The sequence below is a fragment of the Phalacrocorax aristotelis genome, chromosome 3 (assembly GCF_949628215.1).
Source record: "Phalacrocorax aristotelis chromosome 3, bGulAri2.1, whole genome shotgun sequence".
Lineage (NCBI taxonomy): Eukaryota > Metazoa > Chordata > Aves > Suliformes > Phalacrocoracidae > Phalacrocorax > Phalacrocorax aristotelis.
In genome coordinates, this window is record NC_134278.1 from 59841648 (window position 1) to 59859689 (window position 18042).

At 41.1% G+C, this 18042-nt stretch overlaps 1 protein-coding gene across 1 annotated transcript in view; it reads right to left on the minus strand.

The window, feature by feature from the left end:
- Positions 1-18042, minus strand: part of MTCL3 (MTCL family member 3) — a 32687-nt gene that overhangs the window by 1987 nt on the left and 12658 nt on the right. The window contains 1 exon segment of the mRNA XM_075087587.1: positions 430-501. Coding sequence (XP_074943688.1) covers positions 430-501 — 72 coding nt within the window.

Here is an 18042-nt window from a genome sequence, read left to right on the forward strand (position 1 = left end):
AAGACGGGAAAAGACTATTTCACTTGCGACTGAAGTTTGCACGGTCCCCACAAAATACACTGGGGGGGGGGGGGGCTTGTAAAAAATCCTTATATTTTCCAGGCTTGCAACATTGATCCTGAAGTTAGCACACAAAGGGCCTATTATTTTGTTTCACTGGTGCTCCCATTTATTTATTTTGCCTAAAATATAGAGTACATGAAAGCTGTTGGGTTCTGTTGCAGCACCAGCGTTTCTTTGGGTGGTCCTTGACATAGTGTTGTCTGCCTGCAGATCTGGGGTAGGAGCTCTTTGTTTCACAGCATACAGGAAAACAAAGAGCAAAGCAAGCAAGCAAGCAAACTGCAAATCTACAAATCATGTACATCATTTCCAGAGTGTCCCTGAAGCCTTCACCTGACAATCCAGGCTACTGTTATTACAACATACCTCTGTTGGTGTCTGCTGTGACTTTTTTTCTGATTTTGGTAGGTCTTTGCTTCCTCTTCTTTTCAGTGATTGCTGCAACAACAACAAAATGAGATGCATGGAATATTTCACTAAAGAGGTACATAATCCAGTCACTTTTTTAAAACATAGCAAGTCAAATGCAACTATAAAGGAATTAATTTCTTGTAATCCTTGAGATACACCAAATACAGAGGGGAGACACAGCTGCCCAAAAATGACACGGTGATGTTATACAAATAAAGTATTGGTTTAGTCGGTCTGTTACCTTTTTTATTCAACACATTTTAAGACTAGTGCATAATGAATGTTTAACACATGACAAGAGAGGTAAGAAAGCCGGTATCCCAAGTGGTAAAGTACAGATGGGAAAGCTGAGACAAGCAGCGAAACCCAGCTTGCCCATTTATATTAACCCTGATGGGGCCAAGGCACTTGAAGATGTGTCTAGCCAGACATGTAGCCTTAGGTTTTGTGGTAGGCAAGCTACATAAAATAGTGTCACTGAGACCCCGTCAGCTGAACTGAGTGTACATCTACACACCTTTCTCTGCATCCCACCCACAGGCTTCAAGCTTGCAGTGTATTGGTCACACCTCTGTAGGTGTACACTGTAGGCAAACTCTGTGCAGACAAACTCACATGTAGATCTGGTCGCTAGGTTTGTTCTGTTTTCAGAACATATTCAAGTAAATACAATTTAAAACTGCTCAAACTACAATGACCTAGTGAGAAACAAAGCACATTAACTTCAGAACAGCACCATGCAAACACATGTATGCACCACCATATGAACAAGCTTCTTAGGTGTCTTCTCATCTGCTACGTAGCCAAAGCAAATAGAAAAGAAACTGCTGCTTTTAGAGCAGGATGCACTAGGATCGAAGCCTACTAGCATATCCAGCAAGTCTCATAACTGCTGACAGTAGAAAGTTCGTTAGTGGGCAAGCGGTAGCAGTGGAAAACAACTGCAACCATCCCACTGTCAACACCCAATACAGATCATCAAGAAAACAGCAGGAGAGAGGAAAGTGAGTGAGAGAATACGTCAATACATAACATCCCACTTGCAGCTGTTCCCATTTTTTATGTTCCCCAGGTAAAATGTAGGCCCTGAGGCAGGGCAGTGATACAACCAACACCACCCCCCTCTGAGATTATTCTCTGGTAGAAGGATCCTTTGTGCTGCTATGAAATACGCATTTCCCTGCACCAGCCAGGGGAGAATGCAGCTGTATCTAAAAGCCATCCAGTTCCATACAGTGGGAGTTAAATATGTTCATTATCCTAAAGGAACAGAGTACAGTGGGCGAGTATGCCGTACATAACAATCCTGTGCACTATTCACCTGCTGGTACCAATTGTTCTCTTTCTTTTGCAGATCATCCCCATAACAAATACCAAGCTCATGGACTGCTCGCTCCAAAGGAGAAGTCAAAGCCATGGAAATGACTCACGTATAAATCTGGGCAACCACAAAACATGATTTCTCATGAGGCTTTTTGCTCAAATTTACTATAGGATTATGCAAGAATTATGAAAAATGACCTCAGATTCAGAATCAGAACTAAAATTCACAGCTGGGTCCACCAAGAACCAGAATTAAAATTTTTATGTCTCTTGCAGAAACACTGAATGCTCTCAGTAGACAAAACAATAAAATCAAAGATCATTAGCTGTGATAGCTAGATAGCTGGATAGCTGTGAATCACAGGCTTCTAAAGGAATCCAGAAAAGACACAAAAAATTAGTTAAATTAACTCACTTTTCCCCTTTAAATATACAGCAAACAACTCTGGGATCCAGTCTACAAACAAAATTATTCTTCTCCAGGGTCACCCATCAGTAATCCTATTGCAGAAACGGTATATGCATGTGGATGTTTTTTTGTTGTTTTTCTTTTTGAATTGGCAAATCTATAAAGTGTTTAACTTTCAGAGAAGCAGTTCCCTCCTCTGTATGACCATTAACTATACCACTATGTATTATCACTGAAAAAACCCTTTTCAAATGAGTTAGCACTGCAAACTTCTTGCTCCAAATTCTTGCCAATACCACCCACTGATAAAATAACTAAGGCATAGTTAAACTATATATGTGCTTGATTACCTAAATGCCTTCTATTCACCCTGCTGAGCTCAGCATCTCTCCAGATATAACGAGGTTCTGAAACGCTGAGCTATGGCTTTTTGTGTATCCTACAACTTTTCAGAAGGTAAGAGATAACATGAAAAAGTTTCGCATGACAAAAAAAAAAAAAAAAGAAGAGAAACTACAGAGAGCAAAAAGTATTTCGGTAGGCTTGACATAAAATGAAAAATCTGATTTTTTTCCTTTCTCTCTATGTCTTTCGTATTTCTTTTGGTAGTCAGAATAGCAACATTTTAATTAAAACAATAGTTGTGGCTATGTAATGACTAGGCATTACTTTCTATTCTGCTCTACTTGAATTACAACAAACCATCCATGGAGCTTGTGTTATTCACCAATGAAAGTGTTTAGCAACAAAATTTTATAGCAGAAAGCAATGAAGAACATGAACAATTCAATTAGCAGGATGATTTGGGTAAGTGGATTAGGCCCAGCTGGAATTGGTATGATCTTTTTCTTGTGAAAAACAGCACAAGACAATTTCTGATCACTAGAGGTTAAGATCTTACTTGCACATCTTAGCTGACAGACGACATCTGCAAAATCACAGTGCTCCATAACATCATGTTAGGGCACTAAGGCAATACTCATACTGAACAAAGAATGCCACATATCAAGCAGTGTAACCTGCTACAAATAATAAATTGTTGAGAGTTTTTTCAGAGGTACATTTCACAGTTTACAGTGGCTACTCTTTCTATGCTTTCTCTCACGCCTTGGATTGGAAGAGTAGACTAGTACAATTTTCAACAATAAATAATTTATTGCTGCTAATGAAAGTAAATTCATCAAAGTAAAACAGAAAAAGGAAAAAATGTTCTAACCATATGGCAAAAACAAAAATAGCAACCCAAACTCCTGCAAGTGAATCTTCTTACTACGCCTGTGACTGGACACTATTAGAGCTGTCTGCATGTTGCTTGTTTTAACATACTAAAAATGTTAGACAGGGCAAGTGAGTGATTCAGCCACCTTCATGTACAAAATCTGTTTATTCAAAGATTTGTGTGTTAGATCACCTTTTAATATAATTCACTTGTTGATCCTTTCCCCATTTCACAGTGTACCACTAAAAGCCACCTCTGCTGTCTTCTCAACTGTAGCAAAAAAATCTGCCCCTCATATTCTATTGAGAGTGTTGTGAAGGATACTTTGAGGGCTGAGATAATTTTCCTTCCATATAATTTTAAAAATCATATTCAGTTCACTCTAATGATTGAGTTTAAAAAAAAGAAGTAAAGTAAGAAACATAACATTGCTGCTTTTGCACTCTCTGGTCAGTAATGCTTACCAGACAGCATTATGATTTTAATAACCTTGAACCAAGTTACCCATCTGCAGGAGAAAAGAATAAGCAAAAAGTGCATATAATACTGTTTCTACAATGGAGAATTTGGTAAACTGCTCAAGTACTAATGAAATATTTCAACAGCACTGGGGATAGTAAGACCAGCAACTGGGGCATGTATCATTATATTGTAAAATCTCTGCTTACCTCTGAAAAGACTAGGAGGTAAAACTGGGTTTGACCTGACTATTCTAGCATTCACCATATGGCACCAGCGCACATGGGGCTCCACACATATTCTGGCAATTCTGAGAAGTTTCCACAGTCTAGATAAGATAACAAATAACGTTCGTATTATACGCACGCCAGATCACATGCAATGGGCAATTCTGTTGTGATGTTCAGCAGCATCAATTCTCCAGTGACCTTCACTGGAGTTTATCCAATGTGTTGCTGCAGATACTAAGCACTTCTCCACACCAGATGGTACAATCCTTCTCTTGCCAGCCCTAAACTGCAAGCCAAATGTGCAGTCTTAATATCACCTGTGATGCTCAGTGCTTCTCAGGTGTAAAAAGCCCTGAAATCTACTCTGAGAGTAACATAATGCAGAAATAATAGCATCACACTCTACTGAGTATGAAAGCTATAAAATCAACTCAAATTCTCCCTACCTGATCCTACGCTACAGTAAATCTCTCAGTAATTAATAATGAAGCCCTAAGCAAAACATACCAAGACTTTTCAAGACACTTAGGTTTGATTATTTCAAGCCTGATCTGGGGGTATACGATCTAAAAATCAATGCAGGCAACCACAGGAGGAATTGCTGACACATAAAGGGATTTACTGGTGCACAGAGCCCCCATAGCAGCCCTTATCTCTCCTCACAGAGCAGGCTAAGGGAAAGGGTGTGTAGCTTCTTGAATCTCCAGACCTGCAACTGAACCTTCTCATCTGCACACAACTGTACTGTACACAGTTACGGGTAGCTGTCTCACAGCTGCTGTGACAGGTCTGCAGAGCTTTCAAAATCAGAGCAAACCTAACACCATCTTTACAGCCTTGAAAAGTCACTGAATCCTGAACAAATTTTGGGCTGCACAAACTTGTCTCTGTCTGGCACGGAGTGACTATGACCAGGGAAATGGAAATTTGCCCTAAGACCCTCTCTGCATTTTCCCTTCAGTCAATATGGTGAAGCAGCTCATGGAGCTGGATCAAAACAGACGCAAGAGAGACTTAGTTTACTGCCACCAACTCTAATTCAATGTACTACAATACATAGTAAAAACTAAACGGACACTATCCATGTTGGCACATGGAAAATGCATATTCTCCTAAAAAATAAAAATCCATGTTTATAAATGTCTCCCTTATTCTGCAACTCTGTCAGTGCAATTTGCCAGCAATAAACTTAAGACACTGCCTTTGTCTGTCATTGGCACAAGCACACAGAACGATACAACCCTTTACTCCGTCCACCCCGCTTCAAAGGCAGGAGGAGTCCTGAGTATTTCAGTATTCTACTTCCTTGCAAAATTACGGCAGGAAAGAAAAAGCAGCGGATAGGTGAAACACAAAGCAGCACAGCACCCCCGTCCATGAAGAAAATACTAAGCATACCCCTACTAGCTCTAGCAATGCTCTCTTGATATTAAAACTGGCATATTTAAAAACACTGCTGAGGAACGATACAAAGTGAAAGCAATCTTTACTACTTCACCATGGAGAGAAAAATAGATCTTATGTAGTCTTTTGAATTACTTCATATTACAGAAGAGAAAAGAGGAGCTGCCCTCCAATATTTGCATTATTTCATTTGAATTTTTTAGGAGTTATTTCTGTTATCATTTTCAGATCCTTTACCATTACTCATTTGCCAATTAAATGAGGCAAAAAAATAAAAGGAGAGAAAAGGATACATCTTTACACTTTACCTAGAGAAACCTTCTGCATTTTGAACAAAAACCACATTGCTGAAGCAAATAATGATGACTCTGTGCTATAACTAGGTAAAAGCATTCTTTGCAATGCATAAAATGAAGCAGTACATTTATGCTTCCATTACATTTGCTTCCTTCTTTTTCTTATTTGAAAAAAAAACCCTGAGCAGTAGAAGATGAAAGCTGCCTTTTCAAAGTTCTCCATATGGCCTGGTCAAATAGCTGGCCAAACTCTAATACTTTGCTTTCTGTGATTACACACTCCTTCATCCATCAGGATATCATAGAACAGTGGAAACAACTTCTCTGAAGACGAAGAGGTCTCCTGCCATTTGAACCTTTCAAAAGATGGAAGAGCTAGACCTGCTTAGTTCCCCAGCGCTATCCAAGTAGGCCTCGTTATTGATGCAAAAATCACAGTCAGCTTGCACTCGGCTCCCTCATCCTGAAATGCAAAAGCATATCTCAGAAGACCATGAATATTTTGGAGTGGAAGTGCAGGAATAAGGTATGTTGTTGCATAGCGATGCTAGTTGAACCTATTTCCTAGGGCTTCCTAAGTTGCTGTTTATTTGTCAGCTCAGCGATTTGTCTTTTTTGGGAGAAGAGCGTCAGTCTCTGTCAGGGTTTACAGAATGCCAAGTACAATGCACTGTCCCAGCCTTTATCTGGGAGTACCAGTATGACAGACAGTATGTCAACATAGTTCAAAACACCCACATAACAATAGCAATAATCAGAGTCACAGACATGGATGGATATGGCAGTTATGAATTAAACACACATGAGATTTTGCCAAATCTGAAAAGAGTTTTCTTTCTCACACCTATTATCACGTGTAGAGTTTTTCAGTCTTCTTAGAAGAATATCTCAGAAGAGATTCCAAAGATGTTTTCATGAGAATGGGAAAGTGTAAATAACCAGATTAGGTTCATTGCCTTCGTTACAAAAATGTGTATATATATATATATATAAACCGAAGTGTAGTTAGCCATATCCCAACAAAAAAAGGTTAGTGTTGAACTGAAAAGTAATGAGAAGGAAAATAAGAATAATTCTGCACACAATGTGCACCTCTACACTGCTTGCTGGAAATGTATACAGAAGCCAGCTCTGCAAAGCTGTGGGCTGATCACACGTGTACATTTGCATTCAAGCTCATTCCATACTGAAGAGTTGTATTAAATGCACAGGCAGCTCTTAGAGTCCCTCATCTGGATTCACAGGGTAGAATAGCATCAAGAACAGACACATCTCTGTAAGTCTGTAGGCACACAGCAGAAAAAGGAGCTTTGCAGCTTGCCCTACAAGACTGTGCACCTTAGACAACACCTTCAGTTAGAGGGACATCTCACAAAAAAAATTGTATTTTAGAGTTCATTTGAGAGGATGCAAAAATTTAAGATGAATTCAGGTAGGCAAAATTCTGAAATCTGCACTTGTTCTAGAAGCCTGAGCAGTGAGCAGAAGATTTTCTGTTGACAGGGGAAAGAAATCCATCTCTTAAATGTCAGCAATCACCACTCTGTCCTCTGACTATAAGGAGGGATTTTCTGTTACTCTTCATATCTTCTTTTGTCTGTGTTTACTTCGGAAAGTTGTCTTGTAAAGCTAGCCAATTGTAAATTGGCTGAAAAATATTTTCCGTAGTACAACATATGGGGAAGTTTCAAGGGTGTTCAGGAACTTAGGTTATTGAAAACAGACGATCAGACTCTGAAGTGCTCTGAAGTTATGCCAGTGTGATCCTGCCGCAAATTAAATCTAAGTTTTAATGTTAGGTTTTTGGAGAAGCTCGTGTAAAGAAGGTGCTCTGGAAGAATAAACCATGGAGGCTAGAAACTAAAATGGAAGGAAGACATTTTAGCAGTTGGGATTTCCCCACACCTACCTTTCTCACTCTGATACCAGTCTGCTCTCCCATAAGCCTGCACCCAGTGCTTTTCCTGGTATTTCAACCATGCAAAGATGGAGATGAGGGGAAGGAGAATATTGCAGCACTGGCCAGAGAAGAGTGTCCAGCAGCTTCACTGACTACAAAACGCCAGAAACCTGTGATTGATCCCCATGCCTCATCCTCCTAAATGATGACTCTTCTTCCTAAATAAAACTTGCCCAGGTTCTTAAGGGTAGTACTTATTCCCAGCATGGGAAGAGGCTGTGGCTCTTAGGCTGACTTAAAACCTTCTTGTAGAGGTTGACTTAAGACTGTAATTTAAAGGTTCACTTTGCTAGAACTGTGAAAATCTCATTCTGAAATGAAGTCTGACGGCCTTCAGCTCATTATAAATATTTGATCAATGCGTTGCATTTTTAACTAGTTATCATGAACAAACATCCAACTCTTCAGCATTTATCATAAATGCCACTGAACCAGCAAATCACCTGCAAATGAAAGCCACAGCAGTCCTAATGGGGTTACACAAGAATCAATTCTTGGTCCTACACTAATTAACATTTTTTGCAGCTGCCTGGAAAAAAACATAAAATAATATTGGATAAAGACTGCAGATAAATTAAAGGTTGGAGAAATGTTAAATACTGAAAAGGACAGTCATTGATACAAACCTTGGTGCAATCAAACAATATCTGTTTTAACATGACTAAATATGAAGATACATATGTAAGAACAAGGAGTGAAAGCTATGCTAAGACAATAGGAAAACAGCCTGAAGAATATAGAAGGTCTCTTGAAAAGACACATCTCTGAAAAAGACTACAGGGTCATAAAGGATAATCAGCTGAAATAATGTCCAAATATAATTTTGTGACCAAAAGGCTTAGCTTAGTCCTATGATGCAGATGTCAAAACCAAAGTTCACTGTGCAATAACTAGAAAGGGATATGCCTCTCCACAGAGCCAAACCCTCAGACAACTGGAATTAATCACTCCCAAGTAATGCCCATCTTTCTCCTTTGAGGGACGCCAAATTCCTAACTTAGGTTAAATGCTTAATTTTTAGATGCAGATTTAAAAAAAAAAAAACCACAACACCAAAGCATTGATGCTGGACTCTTAAATTTAGCATGCTAGTAAGAACATATGTTTCCCAGCTGGTAACTAGCTTTCAGCAAATTCAGATGAGAAGGGAGGTGCAAAGGTTTAACTGTTTCTGGGTCAGTTCAGGCACAGTTATGGTAGACTGTTCTCAGGTGTCAATTTTTAACACAGACCAGCACCCTTTTCTGAAAAACTAGGCATACGATTAAATAAAATAGCTGGGGGTACTTTATGACCCATGTTACTGAGGAGGCCAGACTGGTTGATCATACTATACAGTTCTGGTCTCATAATTTCTGAATGCATGACCCAAATTTGGGAACTCAGAAACAATACTCCTAGAAGCACACCACAAGGAAAATGAACCTTTGAGTGTATCTATGTGTACCATCAAGACAATGTTCCAGTTCAAAAGTCCTTCTGGGATACTGTCACTGGTGCTTCTAATTAATCATTTAATCAAAGATCTAAACTGTTAGCATCTGTTAAAATTAAAATAATTCAGCCAAGTCTGTAATATAAAACACTCTTGGTAATTAGGCCAGTTGGATGTCATCATCAGTCATGCTTTATAGGGGTATAGAAGCCTCTCATTATACACAACACTGATGGAAACAGATGCATGGCAAATACCTTCTAAGTGCAAGTATACGTCTGTGACCTAAGCAAAGAGCTTGGTTATTATACTAACCTGGATTCATTGCTGAGATAGCCAAAGTCAATTAATGCAATCACACAACTAGGATCAGACAAAGCAAAATAGATACCCACGGGTCTGGTTCTAGACATCTAGATATATGCTGTTGTTAATACTAGCAATGGGAAAAAATAATCACATGTCAAAACATCTCAGCAGAAACAAATACTTCAGAAGAGCACACCTGCATATCTAAAAGGTTAATTCACTGTCCTTTACTTCAGAATGAGAAATGCAGTGCTTGGAACTCTTAACTATGAAGCATTATCAAAACCTGAATCTGCTAAAATGTCAGGGGGGTTGCATTTCTTGATATTATGAACACTGTGGTAAGTGAAAAATGTAGTGAGCAAACATCAAAAGCCTGGAGTTCTTGTTCCTGACTAGTATTGATTCCAAGAGATTCAGAAGAGCAGCTGGGCTGATCCCATAGCTCAGCACACCCTATACCTGGCTGTTCTCGCTGTCAAGTGACAGATCTCTATTTAATATGCAGTGACATACACCATAGAATATGGCTATATGTGTATGCAAATGAGAGGGTCTAAAAGAAGAAGGTGGCTTAAAACATGTCATTCTGCTCTCTGGAGGGTAGTACTTACAAGGCAGTCCAGAGGTAGAACACAGCTGGCACACCAGTAGTCAATTAATAATACAGCTGACACATACAGTCTACTCCTGTCCAGTGTGGTCACAGAAGCCATTTGTTGGGCAGTCTTCCCCACCGCTATACTGTGTATAGTACTTTCTTTGTTGTACTTTGTTCTTTGTACATCACTCACCTTACTGCATGTGAGGTATCTGCCTGATAGAAGGTTTAGTAGTTTGTACACAAACACACATGCGTGTACAGCTGTATTGCACAAATCACCATACATATCAGTGCAGCAGGAAAAATGACCTGCTTGATAGCATGTACCTGCCTCTGACCTGTTCACTCACTGTATTTTGCCTGAGAAGAAAAACAATTTGGACAGACCCTGAACCCTCCCTGTTTAATAGAAGTAACCTGGAAACCATTTCCTTTCTCCCCTTCCCAAAGTGACCTTTTCTAACCCATGTATGCCCTTCTGCAAAATGAGAAATTAGATTCTGCTTATTATTAACAAGTACAGACCACAGAGTTGAGAAAAATCACAGACCAGCTGAGGCTGAAAGGGACCTCTGGAGATCTAGCCCAGTCCCACTGCTCAGAGCAGAGTCAACTAAAGCAGGTTTCTCAGGGCCACGTCCTGGGGGGTTCTTGAATATCTGCAAGGATGGAGACTCCCTCCTGTATAGACAATGTGTTCAGTGTTTGACCACCTTCACAAAAAAGTTTGGTTTTGTCCTGTCACTGGGCGCCACTGAAAAAAGTTTGACTCCTCCTTCTTTACACCCTCCTATCAAGTATTTTCACACATTTGCACATTGGTAAGATTTACACCACCACCCCCAGCCCTCCACTCTTCTCCTGTCAGGGCCCTGAGGGCACCCACAGGCCTCAGTGGCCCTGACCAGCCTCACCTGGGTCCTCCCCACACACCCTGCCCTTGGGCCCAGGAGCCCCATTTCAGCTCAGCCCAGGGGGCTTTCAGGTCTTACTTGAGCTATGTGAGAGGAGTACTGGCCTCCAATTCACTGCAGCTATTCCTGTGTCCAGCCATGGGCCTTGTTGATCCACCCCTCGACTGGCTTCCCAGCTTCACCTCAGACCTGCCTGGTAACCTGGACTCTTGTGTGAACCTGGCCATGATGTCTGGGTCTGCCCTGCTCACCCCAATGGGGTAGGTTGGGACTGGGCCTTGGCTGGCAACACCCTTGCCCTACCGGCTCTGCCATCCCCCAGAACTCCCCACCCCGCAGGGAGCAGCCAGCCCTTGCTGCTCCCCAACATCTCCAGGCTGAACAGTCCCAGCTCTCTCAGCCCCCGCTCATTTGACACATGCTCCAATCCCTTAACCGTCTTCACAGCCCTTGCTCCAGTATGTCCATGTCTCTCTTGCACTGAGGAGCGCAGCACTGGGCCCAGCACTCCAAGTGTGGTGTCACCAGTGCTGAGTAGAGGGGAATGATCACCCCCTTGACCTGCTGGCCTCATCCAGGTCAGTAATGAAGATGTTGAACACCCTTGGCCAAGTGTTGACCCCTGGAGTCCTGCCAGAGGGCTCAGTATGTTAATAGGATGGGGCTCTGAGCAACCTAATCTAGCTGAAGATGTCCCTGCTCATTGCAGGGGTGTTGGACTAGATGACCTTTAAAGACCCCTTCCAACCCAAATTATTCTATGACTCTATGATTACCATTATGAGCTTCACCTGGGACTTCCACCCACAGGTCTGCCATGGGCCCAGGAGCTCCATCTAACCTCAGATCTGGACCCTGAGTCCCTGCCTGAACTATTTTAGCTGTATCCAGCTCTGTCATAGGTGTGCATGGCCACAGACCCTCTTGATCTTAACCCTCACCTGTGGCCTAACTTCCTGCTTGACCTTGCACTTGCCTCATGATCACTACACCTGTGGATTGACCTCTCAGTTTAATCTCAGGCCTGCCTTGTCACCACAACCCCACTGGATGATCTGGACTCTTGGTTGATCCCAGCTGCCGTCTTCAGGCTTGTTCTGGTCACTTTGCTCAGGTACTGTTGAAATGGGCCCTGTCTGGTGGGGCCCCTGCCCTACAGGCTGTGTTACTGTGTCTGGCTCCTGGCTCCCAGATCCTCAGAGAAGCTGGCCCTTGCTGTTCCCTGACAGGTACACCAACTGGTCACCAGCCTCCATATGGACTTTGTGCTGTTGATCATAACTTTTTGAGCCTGGTAGTTCATCAGCCAGTTTTCAGTCAACCTCACTGTCCAATTATTTAGCCCATACTTCATCAGCTTGTCTAGGAGAATGTTATGGAAGAGGCTCCCTGCATCATTCACCAATGTGCACACATTTTCCCTCATCTTCATTTTGCTGCTGATATACCTGTAGAAGCCCTTCTTGTTGCCCTTTAGTGTCCCTCACCAGATTCAGCTCCAGGTGGGTTCTGGCTTTTCTAACCTCATCCCTGTATGTTCTGAAAATGTCTCTACATTCCTTTAGGATCACCTTCACTTAATTTCCTGCACGCTGGGATAGACCGTTCAAAAATTCACAGTGCTGCAACCAACAGCCTCACTGCACTGCATAATCTTTTATTTTTAAGTGCACTGGAGACAAATGCAAGAGACATTATCAAGCATTTGCAACAAAACATTAAGCTGGATTGCCTCTATTTAAAAAAAAAAAAAAGATTGCTTAGGCAACAACATTTAAAGAAAAGGACCAAGATTTACAGCCCAATCAAAAGCCCAGATTATCACACTACATCTTTTGCATCCTACTACGTGCCATTAGGTTACTAGTTATCAAACAGTATCATCTCTCCTTCAGGAATGACTTACTAATCATGTATAGCAGTGCATAAGGAAGCTATAATTGCTTCAGTTGGCTTTTCTGATGCTGTAAGTGCTGGGTACTTCACACTAGCCACCTAAGTTCTCAGAACCATCATTCTGAAAAAGTAATGAGTAATCCATTGAACAGTAAATTTCTGTGATAGTTTTGTTGCATATGGCTCTGTTGTCTGTGCTCCCATCTCAGGTCTTGCTAGTCTCTTTCACCTGTTTTTACACTGGAAACTGCACTGAGGTTACTCCCTGAGGGCCCATGACATGCTCCAGAACAGCCATCTGTACTATGATGTGACAAGGTTCTCCTTCCTCACGCTGGCAGCTGAGTTCAGCCAAAACACAGGACAGTGCTTACCTCCATGGTGCTACTTTCTGCTTGCTCTCCTAAAGCCAGGACAAACTACCTAGGGCTGTGAGGCTCTGCCAAAGAGCCATAAGGAACACAGGTACCTGAAAGATACACTGGGAAATTCTATGTGCAGAATATCAAGTAAATCTACCAGGCTACAGAGTGCCCTGGTTTTTTAACTGTAGACTTGCTAGCAGCACCAGAGAATGTAAACACAGAAAATTGTTTCATGTGGGGTTGCTGAAGTGCTCAATTTAAGACTATGAGAAAGGCAGCCCTGAGGCCAGCAATGAGCACATACACTGAAGAGAAACAAAGCTATGGTAATATTCCTTTCAATCTGAAACAAGCTCAGCTTTGACCTGTATCAGCACATTGCAAATGCTCTGTTTTTCCAGATGTTTCTTTGAAGGGACTGGTGCACTTAAGCAGTAGACTGAACACAGTGGTATAAGGGAGAGAAATCATGTATTACTATTATTCATCAAAGCCTTGGTGAGACTTCCGGGAAGGTTATGACATTTGGTGTATATTGATACCATACGAAAACATGTATCTAGTCTGGTTCAGCACTTAGAAAATATCTCTGTTCTGCTTCCATAAAGCCTTCCAGCTGATAGAAAGCAATTTTGCAAAGTCATCTGGATTTCCTCTAAATCTGGAGAATCCTGGCCTACCTCTGTACACCCATTCATGCTTTTGTAGCAGTACAAAGTGGTCAAGTTTGCCCCCTCTATCACGCAATATCTTTATTCAAGAAACTAAGCAAATCATACAGTCTCTTACAAAAAAATTCCAGAGACCTGCCAAAAATTACAAAATGGCCATAAATAAAACAATAGTAATTTTAAAAGCATAATATATTATTAAAAAACTTAAGCAAAACAACAACAGAAGAACCAGTGTGGATTATGTACTGTCTATGGATACAACTATGGATACAGCTGTGAAAGGTAGCATGACAGCTGTCGAAAAGCCAGCTGTACCAGGGAGCTCATTCTTGCACTTTTAAGTTACCTGGCAACTTTTTCCTTCATTTGAGCAATTGAGTTGATATCTCTATGTCTAAATTATGTATATAGACACTTGAAAGTCCACTTGAGTAAAGAAATACTGAAACTGGGAAGTGCAAAAATAAAAACTTGTCTTCTGTGATTGAAGACCATTACAGAGTCCTAAAAACATTGCCTTTTCGTAGAAAATAACTAAACTTCTCAGGCTTACAAACAGCACAGTGCCAACAAATGATTAGGAGATGACTGAATATAAACCAAGCAATACTGGATCTGCGAACTTTCCTCCATTTGTTCATGCAGTATCATACTTTAGGGACCTTATTGAAATTACTAGCAAGATGGCCTACTTCGGTGATGTGATATAAAAGGCTTTATTTCTCCTTTAGATCTCAAGGAAGTCATACCCTAAAGTCTGTAGCAACAGAGATAAATCTTTTCTGGCCTTTCCCACTGTCAGTTCATGCTCACAGACCATTTTCTATGGTAGCCAGTTACCATCCACCACCTGAGCCACAGCTGCTGCAACGTCCATTACTCCCGCAGATGACTGGGCATGCCAGTTGTGTTGGCCTTTGCCACTGCTGGTGATTGCCCCTTGCCAGTAATGCTCTGCAGCAGGAATTCACATGGCAGCAATGGACTGGACTTGCTGTTCTGTGTCTCATTTGCCACCTCATCTGGCTCCAAACCAAGCCAGAGACCTTTTGCATAGTTTTTACACTAGAAAATTAAATGGTATGGGACTGTTCTCAGGACCTGATGCCAACTGGCACTCCACAATTGAGTCTCCTTTCAGCTAAAATGACAATACAGCTAACCTTCCCTACAGCTTCCTTCCAAACAAGCAGGAGCACATCCAAATTGTCAATCAGGAATAAGCTCTGACCCAGCTAGACCCCAAATCATGTCCAAGCACTGAAGCAGTGATAGCTGATCTGGGCCAAAACCATCCAAGGGATGCGCTAGCAATCTCTTGTCAGTGTGTGGGCCCTTCCTTAGCCTGATTTACTTTACAAATATAGTTTTTGACTAATGGAAGCAATTCTGTAGCGAAGAACAACTTTGAGAAGAATGATCCAAGTAAAAAAAAGGTCTCAGGTGCTGACCTGAGACCAGAATGTAGGGACTTATATCCTTTCTCTAAAGCATAGTTTCTATGTGTTTGGAAGTTTGGCTTTTATTCTCTGCCTCCATTCTGGTTCGGTTTTTTTTTTAAAGATGTTCATTACTTTTTTTTTGTTCTCTAAAATAGAGCTTACTGCAAAGAGACTCTGATTTTACCTGAAGACTGTATGTAGTATCAATAACAACTTTGACAAGAGGACTTGCAAATCTAAGGCTGCTGATATCACAGAAGGGAGGGAAAACAAGGTAACATTCTGCCACAGGGACGGAACTCCCATGCCCCCATCAAACCAGAGTAGCAGCATTATGTTTACAGATTCAAAACAATTGATCAAACATAACTTTATTTTGTGATGGCTAAATTCTTTTCTGTTTTAAACATATTCCAAAAGATACACTCTTTTTCACTACAGTTGCCATTCTTTCATTATTGCTTCCCCCTTAGCAAGCAATCCTGCCACTCCTTTTACACATCCTTGCAAATTTTAAGGCAATTCAACAGGAATCCACATAGCAGCAGACTGGATTCAATGACTCTCTGAAAAAAAAAAAACCTCGAGGCATCTTTACTCACAAAACCTCTTCACAATAAGATATTTTTTGAGTTTTATTCTCTTGAAATCATTCGCTCTTTATTACATATGTTTTAGAGCTATATTATTATTGACCATTAGGCTGTTTATTTTCAGTTTTGATAAACTGTCTTGAAGCAAATGGCTCATTTGAATTGCTGGTGGCCGATACATAATAAAATGTAATTTTATGAGGTTTAAGTGTAAACTACTTCTCAAGCGCCCATAATTTTTTTCCTCTTTATGGCATGACATTTTCAGAGAATTACTAATTTTTTTCTCCATTATGATACTTTTCTCAAAGAACTAAACTGAAGCAAACTCCGCTTATTCTGCTCACTGTGAAATCGTAGTGTGCTCTGAGCAAAGATGTCAGAGTCACACCCTCACAGATGATTAATAGCATCCCTGCTGAGTACTGTTTTTAAAGGAAGAAAATAGTTTGGGCATGATACCAAAGGTAACAATCTCACATAAGCAAGTCTGACAGAAGTAACTGTTGGTTCTGTATCTGCAGGGACGTGTCGCTTAGAGAATCACTGAGTCACACTTGGAGACAGAGGACTTTGCTTTTTCCTGTATAAACTCAGGCAGAGGCTTGTTTCTCATCTCTTTTTTAAAAAGCCTCCTCATTATCCTGTTGTTCTTTTCACCAAAGCAAATTGAATTTTCATGAGGCAACAAACTGAGATTCCAAATCAAGGAAACCCTCTGCTTAAAGGCACTTTTAGTAGAAGTGTTGCTGATAGACTTGGTATTTGGATACTCCAAAAGACCCAGGAAGGAACTGGGCTTGTGAGGGACTTGTTAAACCCTCCCCTGCTGCCATCTGGTGCCAGGAGCAAGTAAATTACTGCAACTCTTCTAAGAGTACCACTTACTACACTGATCCTGTGAAGCTGATCAGCCACATCAGCAGGTGTACTACTGTCTCATCTCTCTCTACCTTGTCCCTACTCCCTCCATTACCAGCTCAAACTGAAATAAGGCTCAAACTCTGAAGAGAAATGAAAACATGAGGTGCAATGAGGAAGTGCTTGGGAAACAGTAAACAGCTCAAACTTTCCCTTTCAAGGCAGCACAACCAAGTACCCATCTCCAGTGACTTGTATGATGCACCATGGGAAAAAAACAGGATCCAGAAATCCATCCACAGTTACAGAGCTGTGACCTCACTGGGATCACAGAGAAATGATGGGATAGCTCACATGCCTAGAGTGCAGCCATGGATCAATACAGACTCTAAAGATGAGGAAGAAGGGTTGTGCTCTACACAAAAGAGCAGTTCAATTGCATGTAGCATTGCCTTGTAATGGGAGGTGGGCCAGCTGCGAGCTAAGGGTAAGAACCAGAGGACAGATAAGCATGGGTGGCATCGTTTGGGGTGTCTTCTACAGACCATCTGAATGAGTAAGAGGAAATAGATGAAGTGTTTTTCAGACAACTAGAAAATGTCACATGATTTCTACAATGGATTGAAGACAATTTGTGCCCCAGGCGATAAACAAGTCAGCTGTGGGAATCATCCTCATGGACCTCTTGCAAATAAGGAAGCATCGGTCAGGGGTTTGATGGCCAATGGGTGTCACTGGCAGCCCCAACTGTGAGATGGTGAAGTTTAAGGTCCTGAGAGAAGGGACCAAGATAAATAGCAGACAAGAAAGTTTTGATTCTGAAAGCATCCAAAAACATAATGCTACTGTTGGATATGGTTGCCTTGCCTATTGGAAATGCTGCAAACCACCACCCATTATGAAACTTGTTTCTGGTTCCTTACAACCTCACCACATTTTAGATGTTGCAGATTTTCCATGCCAAGCATTTGGCTCAGAACAAGTTATCAACATTGTAAATATTTTGGAAAATTTCAGCAAAATTATTCAGCTCTTTCCAAGAAGATAATATTCTGGTTTGCATGCTTTGGAACATTTTTGTGTCTGTATACAATATGTACCTCATACTTTTCTAATTCATCCAAATCATGACTGGCCACACTGTAACCTTTCAGAAATCCTCCATTTCTATACAT